Here is an 18662-nt window from a genome sequence, read left to right as displayed (position 1 = left end):
AAACCTTCTATGCTTCGCATGAGAGGAGGGGCAGAGAACTGAGCTGGGTGAGACTTATATGTGAACACACACAGCTCGAATATGGCTGACCCTGAATTTTAGATTAGGGAAATTCAGTGATAGGGAGAGAGAATTAAAAAGAAACAAAAAGGCTTGAAGATGGTGCTCTCTTACCAAAGCAAGAGGGCTGGAAATCTGAAGAGGGCTCATTCGATTTGTCTGGAAAAACAGCAGTGGGTCTTAGTACCAGCACCTCATTTCGCAGTAACATTCTATTACTAAACCTAGCAGCCTTGCATTTGGATATCCAGCGGTTAAGTGGCTCTGAGTCTCGTACGTATTAGCTGAGTCACCGCAGATCATTCATCTGTAAAACAGGGACCTAGCTCAAAGGGTGTGATGGAGAATAAAGGAAATTTATTATTGCATGTTGAAAACCTAGCGACACAGCAGCTGCTTGCTCACCGTTGGCGGTTATTACCGGTATTAACATCTACGGCACCCGTGGTATTCAAAATAGCAGTTACGCTGGTAGTAGGAGCTGATTTCTTGACCTATGAAACTAATTTCCTGAGTGTCTTGGCTTTGAGAACACAAATAAACAAAACAAGAGCAGAGGCTTTGGGGGGAAATCAGCTGCCAGTGAGTGATGAAGCAAGTCCCTCTCGCCTTGGGCGAAAGAACTGAGAGGCTGAAAAAGCAGTGGGCAGAATGTTCTAGATGGCTGAGCTCACAGCGCTTGCAGCAGATGCAGAAGGTCCAGAAGGGAAATTTAGGTAAAACACTTGCTTCACTCGGTGCTCACAGATCTATGGTGACTAACTTAGGGACGCTGAGGTTGTCCTGATTTCTCCTTTTATTGCCCTTTTTTCTTCTTCTTTAAAGGTTGGGAACAACGTTACATTTAAAAGATCTGAGCCAGGGTGGGATGAGGCTGAGGAATGTGGGCGCATCTTTTTTAGGCCTGAAGGCCACCAGCTTTGGCATGAGGCAGCCCTGATGTGGACTTCCGTTCTGCCATTGTTTAGCTATACATGTCCAGCTGAATGACGTCACCTCTTGGCCTCCATTTCTTTGTCTGTAAAATGGGGGTGATAGTAGTCTCCATCTCGAATGCTCAGTAAGTGATGGCTATGATGATCATTAATAAATACTTAAACAAGGAGAAGTCACTCTTCACTTTGATTCTGGTTCCAGAATCAGGATGAACATCGAGGTGGGGAACGTTTCTTACACGGGAGCCATCATTTCCTGGTCGTCCTCGGAGCCCTGCCTGGAAGACTATTACCATATTATGTACAGGCCCAACTGGAACAGCATCTTCTCTGGCTATCTTCGCTACAGCTTCCACCACGAGGAGAAGGTGCCTCGAACAATCAGCTCGGTGGTGCTGGAGCACCTTGCCCCTTCCACTCTCTACTTCCTGTGCATCAGCTGCAAGAAGGTTGCCTTTCCCTACAGGCATTACTGCACCATGTTCCACACTCTGGATAAGAGTCCGCTGGCTGCTGGAAGCTCCCTGGTAGACCCCCAGATCTCCCTGTGGGTGCTGATGGCTATTCTGCTGGCCTGCTTCACAGCCGTCTTAGCTTTCATCTGCCTCCAGTTCTGGTGCATCCGCTGCCATGAGCCTCGTTGGTCTTACAGAGCTGGCCACATGGAGGAAGCCAATGGGCTGGTGAGATGGCCAGAGGAGGCCCCGGCTCTTGGTCAGAGGGAGGAAGACCTGCAGGGGCTCCCCCTGGTGGAAATGCCACGCAAGGATTCTAGAGCTGGAGCAGAACAGGAAGCTGAAGCAGAAGGCAACCGTGATGCACCCGTGGGTGCCTTCCACAGGGAGGGTGGCGATCGACCTGCCATTCTGCCTCATTTTGGGGAATGAGAGGTGGGGAGGAAGCAGCCCATGTCATGTAGCTTAAAGCCCTCCACACAGTAGATCTTTGGTAAAAATGTGTCTGTAGACTATCCACTTGTCTCCCTTCAAATGTCAGTGTCTTCGTAGATCACCCAGGTTTGATGAATGCCCTGTGACAAAGCTTCTCATGCTGGAAGACATATACCCCCGTGATGTGCCAAGGGAGGGTCATGGCATCTCTTAGGAGTGTCCATCAAGGCAGGGGGGCAGTTAGGAATTAAAAACGTTATCTTAATATTAAAACAAACATGAATATATTATAATGTAGAAAGTGAAATCTGCATGACTTAAAACACAATACTTAAGGAACTTTTTGAGTTGAAGATGGGCTCTTTGGGTTATGCTTTCGGTCAGCGGAGGCAGGTAGATGTCAAATCTCCTCTGCTACTGTGCAGGTTATTTTGGAAAGGTGTGAGAGGCTTGCTCTAGAGTTTTTTCCAACTTTCAGGCAATGACATATCACTTCATACCCCATCCCCATTGTTTTTAAATCAGAGATTATCTTTACTATTATTAACAATATATTTTCTTTAAATCGACTCATTTTTAAACTTAAACTTATTGTAAAAGATAGCCTTATATTACTCCAAAAATGAAAAACTAGCACCTTCCTGCCATAAATAGAAGGGAAGAGACATAAGAAGAAATAGAGCGAAAACAAAATAATATTAAATTTGACGTAGGTATTATTGCCTACTAAAGGCTCTGAGCTTAAGGCCTGTTCTTTCATCTTTGATAAAAAGAGAGAGCTGCAGGAGTTGGAGAGGTATTAAAGGCACAGTAGCACCAACGTACATCTTTCTCCTTGATAAAATCCACGAGGTTTGAAAGAGAATTGAAAAGGGAGATGTTTTCATTTTGTGAGTCACTAGTATTTAATGCCCTGTCTGTAAACTATCTAAGATGCTCTCTGTAAGCATCCTCTGATTTGAGAAAGTTGCCTTGACCAGACTGGTTGTCCTGAAAAAGATACCTGCACTCTCCCGGAATCACCTAAGACCTCGTAAGCCCCTCCTGGAGGCTCGGTTGGTGGAGATGCACCTTGGCTCATCACACTTCCCAACCCAGGGCTCCCCGACTTACAAGAGTACATTTCCTAACAATATTATATCTACCCGGTCAGTTCCTCTTCTAAGTTCATCTGTGACGACCTTTGAAAATAGGGTCAAAGGTAGACATTTTTATTCTATCACAAAGAACAATACTGGCATGTCACCCTTTCAGTGGCATTTTTTAGTCCTCTCATAAAAACCTCCAAAGTACAAAATGAATGTCACGGCATCGATGAGATTTTGCGAACGTTGTTTCCTCGTCGCCACCACCGGTGTGGAGACGGAACTTGAGGAGGGGGCAGAGATGTTGTCTATTTTAATCTCTAATATAATATCCCCCCCATGAAAAATCTAGTCCAGTGTCTGGCCTATACCGGGTGCTTCATAAATGTCTGTTTAGTGACTGGCAGAGGACTGAAGATCTAGAACAGGGTACCATTTGAGATGTTTAGTTCATGTCAGGATGGGTGCGTGTGAACAGAGCAACACAGAGACAGGAGAAGACCTGTCTCCAGCTCTAGCACCAGTCAACTGGATTTCCTTCAAAATGTCACCTTCCCAACTGCTTCTTGTCTGCAGAGCCCTTATGTTTATGAAGCGCAAATCCCAGGATGACAGGAAGATACCTCAATGAATCCACTGAGACACGGGAGGAGACGGAATGTCACGATGAGAAGCCCCGTGCACCCATGACCCCACTCACCTCCCCAAACACTTCCCGTGCGGGATCCCATGCAGGATCCAGCCCCTGGTCTGACCTCGCCCCCATCCTTGCTAGTCGTGAACAAATAAAGATGAACACACTCGCTGTCGCTTCCACCTGCATCTGACTGCCGCCTCGTCATCTCCACACCTTCTTGCTTTTCTGATTTGGGGATCACTTTTCTGTTTGCTTTTGCTCACTAGCTGTCTCAGAAGTAGGACACAGGTTAAGACTACTCACCTTGGACCCATAGAGGTAATAAGGCTGGACGTTGGCGGGTTTATCTCTTTGCGGTTCTTGAGTGAAAGGAATGGCAGTCCGGACAAAACTAGCAGAAGAAAAGAGATGGGACAGGAGTTAACTGGGTCCTAATGTTATTCTTCAGGAGACACGACATAGTGGGGGCCCTTCCTGACCAAGGGCGACCACACTGTTCCTTAGGCGGTTGCCTATAAAGGCGCCAAACTCCTCTGACATACTCCCATTCAGCTACTGTCTCTCTTCCAGATTCACAGCCTTGGCTCAGGGTTTGCAGCTGCTCAGGACAGTAGGCCAGAAAGTGAGAGGATCCGGGCCTGCAAATGGCCTTTGCCAGGGCTCCACCTCTCCACCCCCGGGTTTGCTTCTCAAGAGCAGATTTCTGCAAACTCTTTCTGTAAAGGCCCAGATAGCAAATATTCTCGGTTTTGCCAGCCAGATGGTCTCAGTCACAATCGCTCAGCTCTGCTGGTAGCATGAAAGCACCCATAAACAATAGTAAACACATGAGCATGGCTGCGTTCCATTAAAACTTTATGAATTTCAAATAATTTCCACATGTCGACAAAGTAGAATTTTTCTTTGGATTTTTTTTTTAAAAAAATGTCAAGACTATTCTTTGTTCATGGGCTGTACAAAAATAGTGGGGAATGAGAGATGGCTTGTGGACCAGGGTTTACAGACTTCTGTTCAAGAGGGTTGAAAGTCCCAAATCTTTCGAGAACAGGAAGCGCTTCTTGGTAAGTGCATGGATTCAGGCGCATTTGAGGATTCCTCCCAGACCTTTCCGCACATTCAATACAAACGTATTTAATACCAGCCCTGGGGATACTGAGAAGACCTGTAAAGACATACATTTTGCTCACTCCTAGGCACTTGTTTTGCATGTATGTCTCACCTCTTCCATCAGCTTTTGAATCACTGTGGAGATAAGGGATTAGGTCTTGATTCTACCTTGGTTCCTGGCCCAGGGCCATGTGCACCCTGCAGGAGGCATGTTCTAGTTTGTCATGCATGTGTGTGCTCTGCACGTCCATTTGTGTTTGTGTTTGCATGCGTGCACTCCCATATGTGGATGTCCTCTTAAAAGTACCATCGGATAATGTCACTCCTCTTCCTTAAACTCTTGCAAGGTTCATAAATGCCTGATCCGAACGTGGGCTGTGAAGTCGCACATGGTCTAGTTCTGCTTCCTCCTGCGTCCTACAGGATCTTTCACGGCGCCATTCGCCACCCCATCTGCTCCACCCTCACCAGACTCAGCTCCTTACAACTTTGCCTAGAATACTCTTTCTGTTTTATCTATTCCTACTCATCCTTCACGTCTCAACGCGACCACGTTTCCTCAGAGGAGGAAGCCTCTCTTGGGGTTTGTATTGCTTCCCTCCTGTCATTCTCTCTCAGGGCTCTGCAGGCTTCCTTCTATCTCTAAGTTCATGGCTTTTAACAGTACATTTTTGTGTGATTGTTTTATCACCTGCATTCTCCTCTGGCCTGAAGGCTCCAAGAGGCAGGAAGGCATCTGCTTGCTCACCGTGGCATCCTCGGCTCCAGCACAGAGCCGCACCCAGGAGGGGCTCTGTGAGATGCCTGTTGCAAGATTGAACTGACACCTATGCCTGTCCTCATTTGGAGAAGGCAGATGGCTGTTTCCCCGGCCCACCCTGCCCCAGCCTCTCTGCACAGGGTTTCTCTTACCGGTTGGTGGACCCATTGTAGCAGTAGTTGGGGAGGAAGTCGAAGTTCAGCTCCCAGAAGACGTGCAGGGTGATGCGGCCGTAGGGGGCGGACACGTTGTGGTTGGCCTCCCGGAACATGGCGTCGAAGCTGTCCAGGGTCATGTGCTTACACAGCAGCCGGTGCGTGAGCCGGTTGATCTCCAGCAGCCACTCCAGCTCCTGGCCAGAGAGAACCCGCGGCTGCTGAGGACTGGCACTCACCTCACAGTAGGCGTGAGCCCCACGGGCAACCTCACAACTGCCGACATGGGGACCGGAAGCCCCACGGGGGCATGTGACAACGTTCCCTTCCTCTGAGGAGTGGAAGGAACGGCTGAGAGAAGTTGCATGCCTGCCCCAGCACGGGGACCACTGACTACACCTGCACCCCTCTGAGTAGAACGCATGCCTATTTGTTTTCCCATTTCCATATTGTGAGAAAAAGATTGTCGCCCTTCAGTGTCACAAGTCAAGTAAAAGGAAGTGGGGACTGGCTATCACAGAGGCTCTATTTCTGCCCTGCAGAAAGTAATCATAAGAGCTACCACCCACTAGGTGCTTACTATTAGGTCAGAACTCATTAAACTACTAATTTTTTAGGTTAAAAACAATTGAATATTAGTAACTTCACACAGTTCAACCTAATATGTGCCAAAGACTTTGCGTTAACTCATTTAGCTCAAAAAACCCTATAAAGTTAGTATTACTGCTGTCTTTACTTTACACATACAGAAACTGAGGCTTTGAGAAGTAACTTGGCTTCAAATCCAGGAAGTTGGGCTCCAAAATCCACATTCTTATCCACTGTATAACACCTATAGCAATTTTTTAAAAAGCTGGAGGTAGAACATCCCTCCTCTGGACTGTAGGCCCCTCAGTCACACAAGGTCATGCTGGCAGAGGTGTGGCTGTAAGCCACTGGCAAGCAGTCTGTCATCCACCCACAACGACCAGGGACCCGGGTGAGCCGTGGACCCTGACTGTTGGAATCCCACCTTCGGGCAGAGAATAGGAGCAGAGTGGAGACTCTCCAGACGCCCAGAACACTGCCTTTTGCTGGGGATTAAAAGTGGGGGTCAAACACTCTGGGCTCACTTTAGTCCCTTATCACACTGCTGTCAAAAAGAAACAGAGCACAGTCTTGTGCAGGGAGAGAAGGCGGCCCTCTTCGAGATGCTTTAGGACATTCCTATGTTGTGGTGGTTACGCTGTCTTTTGAGATGGGCACAACCGACCGTTTCATAGAGGGGAAAACTGAGGCTTGGCGGGCTAGATAACTTGTCCAAGGTCACACAGGGGACACGTAACAGGGCTTAGGTAGTGAATCCAGGTCTTCTGATCAATATCATGTGTGTCTGGCCTCTATGACACAGCTGTCAGGAGTAAGGAAGCAATTGCTGAGAAAGCCCTTTGAAAAATAAAGCTGGTTTTACAGCATAAAAAGCAAAAAAAAAAAAAAAAAAAACAAACACATCGAAAGGGCAGTTCACCAGAACATGGCCAGGTGGTGGGACAGCTAGAGAGACTCCTTTAACGGCTGGAACCTGGAGCTCAGTTGTCTACAGTCACAGCCTCATATCAGGAATTCAGTTTTATTCTCATCAGTCACAAGGCCCCCTAATCCTGGTTGGGGTCCCAAGCGTGGTCAGGTACAAGCCCCAGGCCACACTTCCAATCTTTGCTGCTTTACTGCTCCGAAACTCAGATTCTAAGGCTCTAAATTGGGATTTTAGAACTGGATTCAAGCTTGCAAATTTAAATTGGCTGTAGAGGCCAGACAGGCCAGGTGAGTGAGACACGCTGGGGCGGGAGGCAGTCAGGGGGCCGGGTTGTCGGTGGCACACGGGAGACGCCCTGCGCAGAGAAAGGCAGGGCTGCTAGTAACTCCATCTGATGGTTGCCACTTCAGGATCGGGCTTAGTGATGGCAGATCCTGCCATTTTTAAAAAGAAGGTCAAAGTCTGGATTCCAATTCTGGAATGGCAGCTGGAAGAATAACATTCCAATCATTCTATGCCATGCAGTAGGGAAGGGCAGATATATGGAATCAGCTCTCTGCTTGTCTCTTGAGGCCTAGCTAGCTGGATTGTTCGTTATCTTTGCTCCCATTCACTTAGGATGGGTAAAAAACAAACAAACAAACAAATAATAATAATAATAAAAGAAATAAACGCTGATGAGTTTATTTCTAAGATCGCTGAGGGACTGTGTTACCTAGAAGATAACCACAGATGAGAAATCAGGGAACAATTTCTGTTCTAATGTTCTGTGTGTCAGTGTCGACAGGGAAGACGGAGGGAGAGTTCGTTAACTCTGCCGACTGCGGGCAGTGCGGCTCCTGCCACGTGACGGCACAGGGCTGTTTCTTTGTTACGTGTCCGAACTGTGCTTTTGCATCAGCTGCGTTCCTCCCGCCTCCCGCATCGGGAGGGCCCTTGCCTGCGAGATGCAGGACTCAGCGCATCGAGGTGCAGAGGGTTTGAAAGGCCATGTGAGTGGTTCAGGTGCCTTCTCAGCATGCTACAGTAAAGTCAACTCGCTGAGGAAATTAAGATACTTATATGGACAACTTCTGAGAAGCAGCGGGAAGAACTCTTCAATGGCAACCAGAAAACCTGAGTGTCAGCCACATGTGACTGTTAACCAGCTCTGTGGTGCCAGGTGGGTGAGAAGATCAGGGCTCTCACGTGACTGAAGTGTGCCAGTGGGGCTTGCGGCGAACCAAAGAGAGCGCACCCAGCCCGGCTGACCGCGGGACGTCTAGTCATCGTTAGGCAATTGCTGCCATCTGAGAAGGTTGGTCTGGTGCTGCCAGAGCTTCTGCAGTTTTACGCAAATTCTTCCAAATGTTAAATGTTGGCTGGAAATTTCAAATACGCTCTGCAGCCTAAACAAAACACAATCTGCGGGCTGCCTGCTCTAAACTTCAGCACCAGATCTGGAGAATCTATTCGCTCAGCTGTGTAGGAGGAGGGTGACTGACAAGAAATCTCTGCAACCCTTCCCAACTTGGCATCAAGCTGCCTCCCCATCTCAGAATAGAGTTTCCACGGTGGAGGGAAGGGCCGAGGGGAGCACATTCCTTGGTTCGTTTTTCAGAAGAGGCAGAAGCTTCTCAGCAGAGGTGAGGCGGGGCCTCCTGACCCCACAGCAAAGAGCGCCCCTGGGGTCTCCTCTGCAAGGGCTTCGCAGGAAGTGGCCACTCTCCTGGGGGCCATTGTCCTCACCTGATAAACAAGGGTTTTCACTGCTGTTTTGATTTTGTTCTTCACTGAAAGAACACTGAGTGCCTTTAAGGGGCGAGGAGAGGTCACGGACACTCACATGCACCTCGAACCTGTTTTTTCCCCTAAGATATGCTCATTCATATTACTGGAAAACTAGAAAATACAGCTAAACAAAAAATGAAAACAAAAATCCCACCACTTGGAGATAATCGCTGCTAACATTTTGGCATAAACAAAGAAAAATCTATTTCTTAAAATAGATCTCCCAGAAGAATGTGTACTATATTACAGTCTCTTAGAGTACGTGACCCAGGTCTTAGGTAGGCAGATGGGTCATGTCCTCTCACTAAGTACTGCTGAAAATTCACTCTGAGAATGTTTCACTGCAGCCCCAAACTTCTATGTTCCTCTCATTTGTTTCCCTATAAGCTATTATTTATTAAGTGCAAGAAACGAGGCGAAGCTCTTTGCAGGCGGTATCTCATCTTATCCTTATGACGACGCTATGAGGTGAATTCCAACATTTCTTCCATTGTGTGGATGGAGAAACAGGCTTAGAAGATGAATAACTTGGCCAAGGTCACCTAGCTGTAAGCGGCAGGGCCAGGCTGGGGCTGCAGGTCCTTCTGACGCTAGAGCCCTAGTTCTTAAGCACTTTTTTTTATTATTTTGTCTACTTAAAAAAAAAAAATACAAAACCTTTTCATTAGAAAGAATTTTAGACTTACATATAAGGAAAAGCAGCAGAGTTCCTGAATATCCTTGACCCAGGTTAACCCATGTTAACATCCCACATAACCACAGCATAATTATCAAAAGTAGTAAGTTAACATTGGTTCAATACTATGAACCAAATGGCAGACCTAATTTGAATGTTACCCGTTTTTCCACAAAGGCCCTTTTTTCTGTTCTAGCTTTCAGTCCAGGATCCCACGTTGCATTTAGTGTCTTTTAGTCTTTTCCAATTGCTAACAGTTTTTAGTCTTTCTTTATCTATATGATCTGGATGCTTTTGGAAAGTATCGTTCACTTTAAAAAAAAAATGTCATTTAAGATTATGCGTTTTGGCAAGAATACCACAGAAGAATACATGTCAGGAGATACATTAGTATATCTTATTACTGCTGATATTAACCTTTGATTCTTGGTTAAGATGGCATCTGCCAGGTTTCCCCTGGGTAAAGTTACTATTTCCCTCTTTGTAGTTAATAAATATCTTGAAGAAGATCATTTGAGACTATGCAAATATCCTTTGATTTACTTAAAGTCTGATCGATCAAGTTTATTCTAATTCTTGGAGAGAGAATTATCAGAGAGAAGTTCAAATTGCTGTTCAATAGGAAGCAGGCCTGTTCCATGCTTGTGCATTTGGGCCAATTCTATAATTTGCAGGTCTCAGTACAAAATGAAAATGTGGGGGCCCCTTGTTAAAAAATTATGAAGAATTTCAAGATGGAGACTGCAGAGCATTAAACTGAGCACAGAGCCCTTCCTGGCCCCGTACTACTGCACACTCATAGGGTGATGCTATTGTGCAACCTTCCCTAGCTTCATTGGACCACCCACCTACTTACTAGGATCTGTAGAATCTTAAAGGACAAGGAGCTATACCCCAAGGCGGGCCATCTCTAGAGATTTCAAGATCCTTTTTTGCCTACTCTATTCAGACAGGAAAGAGACTGCACTTCTCTTTAACTGGCCCAGTACTAGGCTCATAACAACCCCCAGCTAGGCTTCTATCAGAGGAATCCCAGGGAGGAACACCCAAGGGCCTTAGTCTCTTACCACAATGGAGGTCAGGTCTTCACTCTCAAAGCGGCTGATGGCCTGGTCCAAGGATTTATACATGGCAGCAGAGATGCGCTGGGTAATGAGTCTGTTCAAGTCAATCGATCTACCCAAGAGCTGGATGGAAGAGAGAGAGAGAAGAGCTACCTAAGGTTCGCAAAGACACATGACAACTAAATGCAGTGCACTGACAAAAAATTGGGTTGAAAGTATAAAAGGCATTACTAGGATAAATAGGGACTCTCTGTAGAAAACAGTATCATTAAATTTCCTGAGTGTGACAATTTTATTTTGATTAAGAGAGAATGTCCCTGTTCTTGGGAGATACATGCTGAGGTATTCAGGGCTGAAGTGTCATGACTGCAACTTACTCTCAAATGGCTAAGAAAAAAAGTATACATTTGAAAAATATATTTTTCACAGGTTATTTATATATTCTAAAACTATGTATATTTACAGTATATTTACTGTATTTATAAGAGAGAAAAAACATATACGCGAGAAAGAGAAAGTGGAGCAAATGTGGCAAAACAATAATCGCGACCTGTCTGGAGAGTACATGTGTGTTCGCTGTATTATTCTTTCAACTTTTCTGTAGTTTTGAAATAGAAAACGTCAACGGAAGATACAAGTCATTCAGACTGTAATAAGAGGCTCAGGACAGGCTCTGGCATCCCGTGCAATGCTGACATCCTAAATTTAGCCCTGACGTTCTTCCCGCATCTGTCCTGTGCCCCAATTCAGAGTCACCGGGAAATAGCAGCCCCCTCAGCAAGGGCCTACCGCGTGCCTATATGGGGATGGATTTAAAAGCAAGAGGGTGAAAGGCTGGTTACAGGATGGAAAATATAGCTTACAACAGTTTCTACTGGGGTACACATGGGCATTACTGCAGATGCTATGTAGATAGCAATAAACATTTATTGAGTACCTGCCGTGTGCACTGCACTTTGCTAGGTAGGTGCCCAAAGGTTATTCTTAACTGTTTTATTTTTTCTAATTGCTTTTTGGGGTGTATTTTCTACCACTGACTAGGGCCCCTTATAACCACCCTGCACTCACATAAAGTCCTCAGTACTTAATATCCTGTGGCTAATTCTGTCCGCATCGGTAACTGATAGCCAGAAGTTTCTGAGAGGCTCAAGGCAAAGCATTGAGCTCCTACTACTGGTAGAGGTGAAAATCTTCTTTTTCCTCTTACAATTCTCCATTTGCCTTGGATTTCCCATAGCAATGGGAATGCCCAGGGTTCCCTTTCCTCTTCCTCTAGGCATCTTCTCAGCAGAGGCCCTGCCCTCTTGCACCTGCACCTTCTCCCCCAACACCATGGACCACGTAATAAGTACGCAGAGGTCACAGTGTAGAGGCCATTTCACCACGACTTGGCTGACAGCAGGGCTTAGGAGTGGGGTCCAAAGTCTGCTGGAGCATCTCCTGCTTTGTCTGCCTGGCTCACGTTACCATTTTTAAGCAGGGATATATTTCTCAGCTCTTGGCAGCATTTCCGCTACACCTGGGGTCAAATGTTAACAGAAACCAACTCCACAAAAACAAATCATAATTTCTATGCTGGGTTTAGCCCGACATGCTTCGTTTCAAAGGCCTTGCAGCTTTCCTTCACTCAGGCCAGCATTTGAGGCTGTTCAGGGATAGATTTACCCTTTTCTGAGTGGCAGTCCTGAAGGAAGGAAGTGGGCTGCAGCCAACGGTGGGGGGACAAAGGCGTTGGTGGCCACTGCTCCCCAGAGGTGAGCTGCAGATGGGTTGAGCAGCCTAGAACTTGAACCAGAGGCAGCCCAAGGCCTTTTCATTATTTGCTAAGATTCTCAGGCTGTGTTACACCTGTGCTCAGAAGTTCGCAGGGCAATACACAGCCCTGATTTCTGATCTCTCTGCTAATACCCCAGTTATTCCCTCCTGCCCGTTCCGCCTCCACGGTGGCTTTCTCTCAGTGTTACCTGGACATGTCTCTGTTTCAGCAGCGTTTCATAGCGGTTGGATGGTGGGTACGGAATGATGACTCCATAGTTCTTACATTCAGCTCTAAAACGTTTATCCAGAAGAACACTGGAAAGGACAAAAGTTAAATGAGACCAGAAAACAGGGCAGTGAATGGTTTTCAAATGCCCAGCCACGTCTACATTAGACCACAGGATCCACCCATGAAACACTATCGAATATATTTTAAATATATATATTTTTACTGTCCAAGAGCGAAGTTCTTCACATTTCTTTTCAACCATAAGAGCTCACCATGCGAAATAGAATGTTTCCAAAGTCAGAGACAGGCAACTCAGAAGTTGAGCTTCTTTCCTCTTTCATTCATACCAAACATACACACATACACGCACATACACACAAAACAAAGAAGAAACAAAAAACAAACAAAAAAAATAGAAAAGAAAGAAAGGAAGAAAAGAAATCGAGTGTACGTTTGGCATATCCCATATCCTTTCTTAGGCTAAAACATTAAAAGTACCACATATACAAAGTTCCTGTCCTCGTGCAGCCTGTGTCATGGTGAAGAGAGACTGATACTATATAAACAAGCAGAGGAATAAAATAATATCCAGTACTAAAAATCTGTGTAGTACTTACTACTGATCAGGTGCACATGCATGCACTCATTTTTAATCTAACAATCCTATGAGTTAGATGCACCGCTATTATCTTTCACACTGAGGCATGAACTGCAGAGTAGTAAGTGTTCTGAAAATAATAAGGTCATTTGGTGTTAGGAGGTCAGGGAAAGCCTCTCTAGAGAAGTTTTGTTGGACAGAGATCTTAAATGCTAAAAATAGAAAGATCTGGGGGAAGAATCTCTCAGGCACAATTAGCTTAGAATGTTTGAGAAAAGGAAAGAGGGCCAGTGTGGATAAAGGGCAGGGTACAAAAATGAACTGATAAAGTTATTCCAAGGGCCAGATCATGTCATGTTACATAAGCCACAGTAAAGAGCTTCGATGTTTTCTAGATGGAATTGGAAGTCGTTAAAAGGTTTTAAGCAAGAAAGTGACATAATCTAAATCTACACTCTCCAGTATAGGGAGCAGCCACCAGTCACATGAAGTGTGGTGAGTCCACGTTGAGCTGTACTATGAATATAAAATACACACTAGATTTCTGAAGACTTAGAAAAAAAGTGAAAATTACCTCTTCGATAATTTTTAATTGTTACATATGTTGAAATTATAGTATTTTAGATATATTGGACTACAAAAAAGTATATCCTTAAAATTAATTTTACCTGTTTCTTTTTCCTTTTTAAAATATGGCTACTAAATTTTTTTAAATTACATTTGTGCCTCGCATTTATAATTGCATTATATTTCTAATGGACAGCACTGATCTAGATCATTCTTTCCCTCCTGTGCTTTCTCCAACTCTTCCAACCTCTCTCCAGCTTTGTCATGAAGCCTGCCCCCTCTTGTGGTCTGTGAAGAGAGACATTTACAGGTACTAATCATATTTGTCTTCTGAATGACCCTAACAGGTAGGCATGCTATTATTATTACTATTATTAAACTTTTCAAATAATACATACAAAATATTAGTTTCAGGTAAACAACATAGTGATTTGACATTTATATTCCTTATGAAATGATCATAATGAGAAGTCTAGTAATCACCTGTCACTATACAATGTTGTTATAATATCACTATATTCCTTATGCTGTACACTACATCTCTGTGGCTTATTTATTTTATGACTGGGAAGTCTGTGCTTCTTGTTAAAACTTCACCCTTTTTGCCCATCCCCTCGCACCTTCCCTTCTGGCAATGACCAGCTTTTTCTCCATGTCTATGAATTTGTTTCTCTTTGTTTTGTTTGTTCGTGTGTTTTGTTTTTCAGATTCCACATATAAGTGACACCACAGGGTATTTGGTATGCTATTATTATTATACTTCTGCCACAGGGACTTTGCACAAGTAGTTCCTTTTGCCTACAATTTCCTGTCCCACCTTTCACCTACTTTTACTTCTATCAATTTGAAAAATGAAATGTTACTTTCTCAGGGGCGTCCGGGGAGCCCTTCCGGTTCCCCAGCCCAAAGACTAGTTCAGGTTTAACTATTATATATTCCCATATTCCCATGAACTTTTCCTTTATAGGGAGTACATAACCTCTCTTGTCACTGTACATTCATTAGTTTTTATTAATTCCTGTCTTCCCCACTGGACAGTAAGCTCCAGGAGGCCCAGCACCATATCTGCCTATTTTCCTTTCTTCTATCAAGTCCAGGCCCATGGACTCCCTCAGATTTCCTTTCAGTGCTAAAGAAGGGAGGCTTTGTAACAAAAATCCCTGGGCTCTCATACCTGCCAGCCATGGCTTTGTAGTAAGCAAAGATCTGGTCTGCCAGCTTGTAGACAAACTGATCAAAACACAGGTTCACCTGGCGAAGAAGAAGCAGAAAATGTCAATGGCGTCTGTCCAGCTTTATTACAGAAACTCAGGCAACTCAAAGTGGGCTTTCCAAAAAGCCCTGCCCAGAGTGTGCTGTGGGGGAAGATGCTTTAAAGGAAAAAAAAAAAGATTCTATGGCCAAGAAATCTGGGAAGTCTGGTCCCTTGCTCTCAAGGTCTTCTGTTAGGCACAGAGAAAGCGAAGTTTAAAAAGCTGTTGAGGAATCACCATCCCTGCTGGTCCCCCGCTCTTGTAAAAAGGGGCCTGCCCAAGGGAATTGCCACAGATAGGTCTTCATATCCTGTAATGAATGACCCGTATCAGCCTCCCCAGGCTACCTCTCCCTATTGACTTTCTTATCTTTTCCTTTCATCTTCCCTTATCTTGCTTTGCAAATAAAGAAGCAAGGGTCTTAGAAATTTAAAAACCGAAGAAATATATTCTTTAAAATTTTTTGATTTTTAATGAACAAGGGACTATCTTGTCATTTCAGTGTTACATCACATTGATGACAGATTGTGATGCGTGAGTGAGAAGCGAGTTCACATCAGACACAGAGGATCAAAACCGAACACTCCAACATGGCAGGAACAGGAAATAGCAGAGGGTGGGACCTCAGAGATCAGGCTGTGGTAGAAGCAGGTTGTAAGAATAGCTTCAAAGGAAACAGACTGTTATTTAGGTGGTTAATCTTCGATTCCTTTCTCACCAAATTCACAGCTCCATAAAATTATCGCTTTTATTCAAAGGGCTTTCAGGTCTCTTATTTTACACCCCAGATGTTATACCTTTAACACAAAAACACAGTGGTATGTACAGTGGTGTCCTCATCTGCAGTTAAGCAAAGCCTCTGCCCTGGACTTTGAACTTCAAGGGCATGGGGCCTCCTCTAGGTAAGAGCCTGCAGGGTCCTGGTTACGGTGGCCACTCATACCCCACTTTCCTCTTCTAGAACCAGCTTTGCATATCCTTGCCCAAATGGCCCGAGATGCTTTCAAGCCCTGGGTGCTCTTTCCCCTGGGTTCATCCCCAAGAGTGAACTACACTGCAGGTATGTGTAACCCTAGGGGCCGGGTGGGCCAAGGGGCCACTGTTTGCGGGCAGCGGGGTAGACAAAGCTTGGATATCCACATACGTACTCATGAGGCCCTTCATCATGCAGAACAGAATTTGGGGTTGGAAGGAGAAAGGGGGCAGGAGACGCAGGGAACAGATTTGTATTGGGGTCCATCAAGATTTTCAGCTCCCATAGAAATCAGAGGATTTAGAAAGAAAGCAGCATCTCCACTAGCTTTTCTTTGATATACATAAACTTTCAAAAAAATTTGGTGGTGATGCTTACCGTAAAACATTCATGTCTTCCCTTTATAATGAGAACGCCTTAAATTTATATAAAAATTTTACCTAATTGGCCTCATTCTACGTTTATATTACCCCACGTACTTTAGAGCAGAGACTATCATTCCAATTTCCAAAAAGCGAAGATGAGATATTTTGGTTGTCACTAGTGCCACTGACCTCACGTTTCTGGTCCTTGGTGGCCATGGTAGGTCTGCACTTCCTGGCTTCTCTTTGAAAGGAGGTACGGCCATGTGACTTGCTTTGACCAATGGCATGTTGTCACTTTCAGATGGAAGCTTTAAGTATCAGAATGTAATTCGCCCTAACCCTTCCCCCTGCCATGGCAACCAGTAAATGTTCCAGATGGGTCCCAGATTAAAGATTACATGGAACAGAGCCCCAAGCTAACCCATAAAGGAAAAATAAACCTTTGGTTTTAAGCTACTAAATATTTGGAGTTGTTTGTTACTGCAGCATAACCTAGGATATCCTGACCATTACAGAATAAAGCCATTGAGTGACTGTTTATTAAATAGCTCAATAATTGAGAAGATGGCTATTTCAGTCCCACCAGTACTAGACAGAGACTCTGTAAGCTGTGTGACCTTGGAGTAATGACACTTTATCACTTTAAGTCTCAGATTTTAAAGTAAAATAGGAGCAATTCTTTAAATTGTTATAAAGGTTATTGTAAATGCTTATAGAGTATTTAGCACTGTGCCTGGCAAATGGTAAATATATAATAATTGATAGGTGGTATTACTGTTGTTATTATAACCAGGTAATCAAACCAAAAAAGATACATTAGAAAAATAATTTTACCTATGCAGTTCAATCATCTGCCATCCCTTCGACAGTCGAAAAAGAGAGATTGTCATCCTACTCTCGGTCCTTATCTATCTATCTATCTATCTATCTATCTATCTATCTATCATCTATCTATCTATCTATCTATTTACTTTTTCTCCCTCTTTAATCCCCCCACCACCACTTCCACCCCTGATGTTGGATGTTGCCGTCCCTCTTTTTTTAAGAACTGGATCTCTGAAGTTGAGGTGTCTCCTCCCACGTGCTTGTGGCACGCACCCTCGGCACATTCGGGGGGAGGGGGGGGTCCTGGCACACCCGGGGCCTGGCGCACCCAGGGGGCCCAGTGCACCTGGGGCCTGGCGCACCTGAGATATGGTCCCTGGCTCCACCTGGGGCGCGAACCCAGGACCTTATGCGTATAAAGCAGACGTGCTAACCACTGCGCTATGGAGTCCTCCCCTCTCGGTCCTTTTTGATGCTCACAAAGATCACTCCCCAGAACAAGTCATTGACCCCCTATGATATACCTCCCAAAATGAATAGGTTGAGAGCCTAACCCCCAAAAGTGAACGGTATTAGGAGGTGGGGCCTTTGAGAAGTGATTAGGTCACGAGGGTGGGGCTCTCGTGAACAGAATTAGTGCCACTATAAAAGAGGCCCCCGAGAGCTCCTTCGCCCCTTCTGCCACGTGAGGACACGATGAGAAGTCTGTGCCCCGGAAGAGCGCCTTCACCTGACAAGGCTAGCACCCTGATCTTGGACTTACGGCCTCCAGAACTGTGAGAAGTAAATGTCTTTTGTTTATAAGCCACCCAGTCTGTGGTATTTCGTTATAGAAGCTTGAATGGACTAAGATACCCTGCTTTGTGCCAATAGCTAAAAATCTGAAAAGTCCAGACTCTCAAAACAAGATTTTGGGAACAAAAGAAGACACGCGTCACTTGCCTCGGCTTCGATCTCATCATACAGGAACTGCTTTTTAAACTTGGTCAGAGCATAGTAGGCGCTGTCATTGTACAGATCCAACGGGTAGAGGACGTACCTGAAGGGGGAAAAACAACAGCCAGCAGCTTACTAATCATCTCTGTGAAGGTAGGTAGATTTATACCTGCTTGGGAAATGTGAAGTGTTGGGTGAAAAGATGAGCAAAAGAGAACCTTCCAGCACTCTGATGTTTCCAGCCTCCCCCTGGGAATGACTTCCTTTACAGTTTGTGCACAGAAATCAAAAGTCCATGATGCTGATAAATCCAAGGCCTGAAAAAATTAGCCTGGGACTAAAAGGTATTGGTGGCAGTTAAAGATATTAGCTTCCTGATCCCCAGAGATGACCATTTTTCCCAGCATGGCTGTTAGGAGACCGACAAAGCACAGGCAGGGCAGATGGGCTGGGAGACTTCCAAATCTATCTGCAAGGCTGGGTCAAATTTGGTGTGACCCGAT

General features: G+C 45.0%; 2 protein-coding genes across 4 annotated transcripts in view; one reads left to right on the top strand and one right to left on the bottom strand.

Moving 5' to 3' along the window:
• CYFIP2 (cytoplasmic FMR1 interacting protein 2) overlaps positions 1 to 18662 on the bottom strand; it is a 112933-nt gene that overhangs the window by 45485 nt on the left and 48786 nt on the right. For all 3 annotated transcript variants that reach the window (XM_039876528.1, XM_039876529.1, XM_039876530.1), the window contains exons 18-23: positions 18166 to 18262; positions 14982 to 15058; positions 12620 to 12728; positions 10659 to 10778; positions 5627 to 5826; positions 3911 to 3998 (exon numbers count right to left, since the gene is read on the bottom strand). In XM_039876528.1, the coding sequence (XP_039732462.1) occupies positions 3911 to 3998; positions 5627 to 5826; positions 10659 to 10778; positions 12620 to 12728; positions 14982 to 15058; positions 18166 to 18262 (691 nt within the window). The remainder of the gene's footprint in view (positions 1 to 3910; positions 3999 to 5626; positions 5827 to 10658; positions 10779 to 12619; positions 12729 to 14981; positions 15059 to 18165; positions 18263 to 18662) is intronic.
• Positions 411 to 2472, top strand: FNDC9 (fibronectin type III domain containing 9). The gene is made up of 2 exons (XM_039876533.1): positions 411 to 776; positions 1198 to 2472. Exons 1-2 carry the CDS (start codon positions 721 to 723, stop codon positions 1880 to 1882), a joined length of 741 nt encoding a protein of 246 aa, XP_039732467.1. The 5' UTR covers positions 411 to 720; the 3' UTR covers positions 1883 to 2472.

The sequence above is a fragment of the Pteropus medius genome, unplaced genomic scaffold (genome assembly GCF_902729225.1).
Source record: "Pteropus medius unplaced genomic scaffold, Ma_sr-lr_union100, whole genome shotgun sequence".
NCBI lineage: Eukaryota > Metazoa > Chordata > Mammalia > Chiroptera > Pteropodidae > Pteropus > Pteropus medius.
Note: the sequence above shows the minus strand (reverse complement) of the source record. Positions and strands in the feature narration are given on the sequence as shown.